We start from the raw sequence: 4256 nt of genomic DNA on the forward strand, positions 1-4256 counted from the left end.
AGAATTAACTGGGAAGACTTGCTTAAGAATAGACTTTGGGGTTGGGCCCTGTACATGGGTGAAAGCAAGCTGCTGGTGCAACAGGTGAGTGGGTGGAATGGGACAGTTGCCTGGGAGAGATTATGACCTCTCCTGTCTACGCTGTGATGCTGCAGGGCCCCTGCCAGTGAGCCATGAATGCCCTGCCACCTTGCACCAGGCTGCTTATACAACATCAGTGGAAACATCAGTAACCAGAGCTGCTGCCACCAATCAAGAAAGGAAGCACACAGGAGAAATCATGGTAAAAAAAGAATCAGATTATTTTACGAGATAGTGAGCAATGAGCTTGGCTGCCTGTTCCCCCCTACTCTGGTCAAGATCTGAGTGAAGGTGGGAAGGTTGAAGTGACTTTTTTTGCTTCAGTGTTGGAACAATGGCTCAGTGAGTGGGACCAGAGATGAATATTCATGATCTGTGCTCTTCCTAGGCCATCATGATTCTCTGAATTCATCTTACGTGTAGCATAAGATAGGGAACTTAATTTTGTAATTCCTGTAATGAACCCAAGATTTTGTAATTGACAGGCTGGATGAATCTTACCAAAAACCTTTCCAAGCTTGGTTTTAGAAGAAGTCCTTAAGTAATGAAGAGATGATCGCAACCTTGTGAGGCTAGTGAGGAGAGCCTAAATCAGTGTTTGTTTCCCTTTGCGCACAGAGATGCAAGCGGTAGTAGGACTTTGCTTATATTTAGGTCTATGGTATTGAAGCTTGGTCTTTGGTTTAGACACACAAGTTAGCATTAACAATTTTTTTTTAAATGGACCACAGTACGTTAGCCTAAATTAGGCTGTAATTAATGTACCTTCAGACTATAGTATCAAGGTTTGCATCACATAGCCTTGATACAGTTACCAGGCTAACTGTGATCCATTGTCATTAAAGGCAGTGATACAGGAATTTGAAGTGGGATTAAGATTTAGAATTCCTCTGTCAGGTTCTTCTGTCAGATTTTGCTATGCTGTAGCTGGTGGGGGGTGGTGGTGGAGAAGAATATGAGGAGGTGTTGTGCAGCTCTGTCCCTGGGGTAATCACCAGGAGAGCTGGAAAAACCAGCAGAACTGAAATATCCAGGAGAATGGAATTCAATTAGGGTGAGACAGAAGTGGAGCTGCAATTTTTGAGACAGATGATAAAATGGAAAAAAAGTTTATGTCCAGAAAATAGGTTTTGCAATCACCTGAGCTGGGTAAGTGGTTTCTTTCTTGATGAACAAATGAGAATATTCAAAACATTAGCAATGTACCAAAATATATATACAAGCCCTTTGAGCTTTACTCTCCATTAAAAGAAAATTCCAAATACAATCTTGTTTTAATGTAAATGAAATGGAATTATTTGTTCACACTTATCCATGTAGTTTTTGAAAATTCATGACATGAAGTTTTATGAAATTCAGTCAATCTTTTGTCTCGCTGTCTTAGAAGTATCAGGAAGATACTCGGTCTACCTTTGAGAAAACAGGCACCGAAGTACGGTATGCAGGCTCTGGGCACTGTGGAGGGGATAAGGGATTAAGAACCCCGTCTGAACAGACTGTTCAGCAAGTTCATTAATTGGAATTCCTAGGACTATATGGTATGCCGATCTGATCATCTCTGTCATCTGCCTGGTTTGGTAAAATAAAGTGGGTTTATGAAGATTCTTATCTGCATAGGAAACTTCTAAAGGAAATAAATTGGGCAGTATACGTTAATTTTGGGGGCAACAAACTATTGCATTAGTTTCTTAGTAAATAAACTTAGTTGAATACATACAATTACATTTGTGTTAACAAATTTATTATAAGGGAAGTCATATGCAGAAAAAGAAGGGTTGGAACTTATTTTTCCTTTTTGGCTAGAAGCTACTCTGTATGTACTTTGAATACATGAATAAATGTTTAACCTGGTATTAGTGGCCTTTTCCTCCTAGCTTGTGAGTTGTTAAAGTGAAGAGCAAAGATATGTGGACATTTCCCTAGATACTCCATAAGACTGGATGAGAATCAAGTCATCTTGAGTATCAAGCTAACTCTTCACATGTTAAATTGAATTAGAATTACCCAGGGAATGGGCTGAAACAATCAGTGGTTGAAATTAATTAAGGTACTAAAGGCACTTTAATTCTAGCTACTTTAATTTCTACAAACCTGTTTTCCACCTGTACAACACACATGCTCAACAGAAGGTTGAGAGATCAGAAGATAAGTCATTCCCTTTGCTTTATCTATATATCAATAAGGCAGCATAGCTGTGTCTTGTCCCAGATAACTGGACTTGGCTCTCATAGCTTAGCTGGGACCTACTGTTTTTATTTTGTTTACCTATACACAGTTTTTTTTATCTGTATGGGCTTATGTAAACTTACACATAGATCCTGTGTAATGTACTCCATGTGTAGGCATGGCTGCAAATCTCTAGCTGTTGCAATTATTGTTTCTTTCTAAGCACAGAAAAATATTTTTCTTCCTATTTGTAAATAAGCATCAGAATATTTTCTATTAACCCCAGTCTTGTGGAAAACTTTGTAATTGTTCATTGATTTGGGATTTCAGGTAAGTTCAGCTTGTAGACTCTTAGGATGTTCACTGGTTCTTCTCACCATTTCCCTTGTTCTCCCCTTTTAGCGTGAGTGCATCTCTGTTCACATTGGCCAAGCTGGAGTTCAAATCGGCAATGCATGTTGGGAACTCTTCTGTCTGGAGCACGGCATTCAGCCAAATGGCACCTTCATCGACCAGCCCAGCGATGATGACTCTTTTGCCACATTCTTCAGAGAGACAAGCTCTAGAAAATATGTGCCCCGTGCTATTATGGTGGACTTGGAGCAAACTGTAATAGGTCAGTGTAGACCTAGTCTTGGAAAAAAGAAATGAGTTAACTCTTCTGGGTGCTGAAGTTCAGATCACTGAATAGCAGGACAATGCCCTTACCATTAGGGATGATCCCAACATGCAGGCAAAATGTGCAGATTTTAAGTTTTTAATACCAGGTATTACTAAAAAATACTAAAAACACTTGTTATTATCAATGAAAAGATGAAAACTGGATGGCGTTCTGTCATGGGTGCTCTACTAATAATAAAATCCACAGTTTACTATTGTTTAAAGCTTCACAGGTTATGAGTACAATTTAGCTTTCTTAGAGATTCCTTTCTGGTCTTTTTTTTTTTTTTTTGTGGTGACGTTTTTTCCTTTGCTAACTGATAGCAAGTGCTTTCCTCACATTCAGATGTAAGAGAGGAGCATGAAGAATCAGACAACAGAAGTGTCCTGACAGATTTTCAGGGGAAACCACTATTTTACTCTTTCAAATCTCCTCTTTCCAGTCATTCCCCTGAAAGTTCTGATGGATCTTCATCTGATGAGTATATAGAGCTGAAATTTTACCACAGCATGGCACAGGCCTCATTTGATAAATGAATTCATTTGTATAACACAGCAACTTACACTTGGAGCAGAGTGCACCCCCCCCCCCCCAACGGAAAAAAAGATGATACTGCTCACCTCTGTACTTTGTTTTTCAGCATACAGATCTTCCATACCATTTTCTGCCAACATAAAGTGCTCCATTTGTTTTGCAAACATTATCAACCTTGGTGAATTATCTCTTCCAAGCTTATGTTCTTTCTCTCTTGTTCAGATGAAGTGCGGACTGGCACCTACCGGCAGCTTTTCCACCCAGAACAGCTGATCGCTGGAAAGGAAGATGCGGCAAATAATTACGCGCGTGGCCACTACTCTATTGGCAAAGACAAAATTGATATGGCATTAGATCGTATCCGCAAGATGGTATGCACTGTTACATTGGAAGCAAGACCCTAGGAGGGTGGGAGGGGAAATAAATACCACATACTACTTATTTTTTGATAGTGGCTCTTGTTTTGCTTTTACTAGTGTCACTTGGCTCAGAACAGAGAAATGCAGGTCCTGGATGTCCCATCTTAGTTTTCATGTGAATGGAAGACTTAAATGGAAAACCTCAAATATTGCTATATAGCATTATTGTTGTAAGAAAAAAATCAGTATCACTCTATTGATACTCGAGCCTGAGATTGGCAGGGGAAAACAAACAATGAGAATTTTCTGGGAAAAATGCTGACTTTTGTGCTGTGCACTGGGTGTGGGTGTTGCTGTCTGTATTTGAGGGTTTAATTTAAAGATATGTTCACTTATTCTTTCACTTTTCCTGTTGGCTTTCAGGCTGATGCCTGTTCTGGGCTGCAAGGATTCCT

General features: G+C 39.6%; 1 protein-coding gene across 1 annotated transcript; it reads left to right on the plus strand.

Moving 5' to 3' along the window:
* The first annotated feature begins 237 nt into the window (after positions 1 to 237).
* On the plus strand, positions 238 to 3846 carry TUBA8 (tubulin, alpha 8). Its single transcript, XM_010292801.1, has 3 exons — positions 238 to 283; positions 2650 to 2863; positions 3665 to 3846. Exons 1-3 carry the CDS (start codon positions 281 to 283, stop codon positions 3844 to 3846), a joined length of 399 nt encoding a protein of 132 aa, XP_010291103.1. The 5' UTR covers positions 238 to 280.
* Positions 3847 to 4256: the final 410 nt, after the last annotated feature.

The sequence above is a fragment of the Phaethon lepturus genome, unplaced genomic scaffold (genome assembly GCF_000687285.1).
Source record: "Phaethon lepturus isolate BGI_N335 unplaced genomic scaffold, ASM68728v1 scaffold23330, whole genome shotgun sequence".
In the NCBI taxonomy this organism is placed as follows: domain Eukaryota; kingdom Metazoa; phylum Chordata; class Aves; order Phaethontiformes; family Phaethontidae; genus Phaethon; species Phaethon lepturus.

Bases quoted from the DNA above. Each gene is read 5' to 3' on its own strand.
- TUBA8 (XM_010292801.1), top strand. The intron at 2,864-3,664 runs GTCAGTGTAGAC...TCTCTTGTTCAG, and splicing joins CTTGGAGCAAACTGTAATAG to ATGAAGTGCGGACTGGCACC.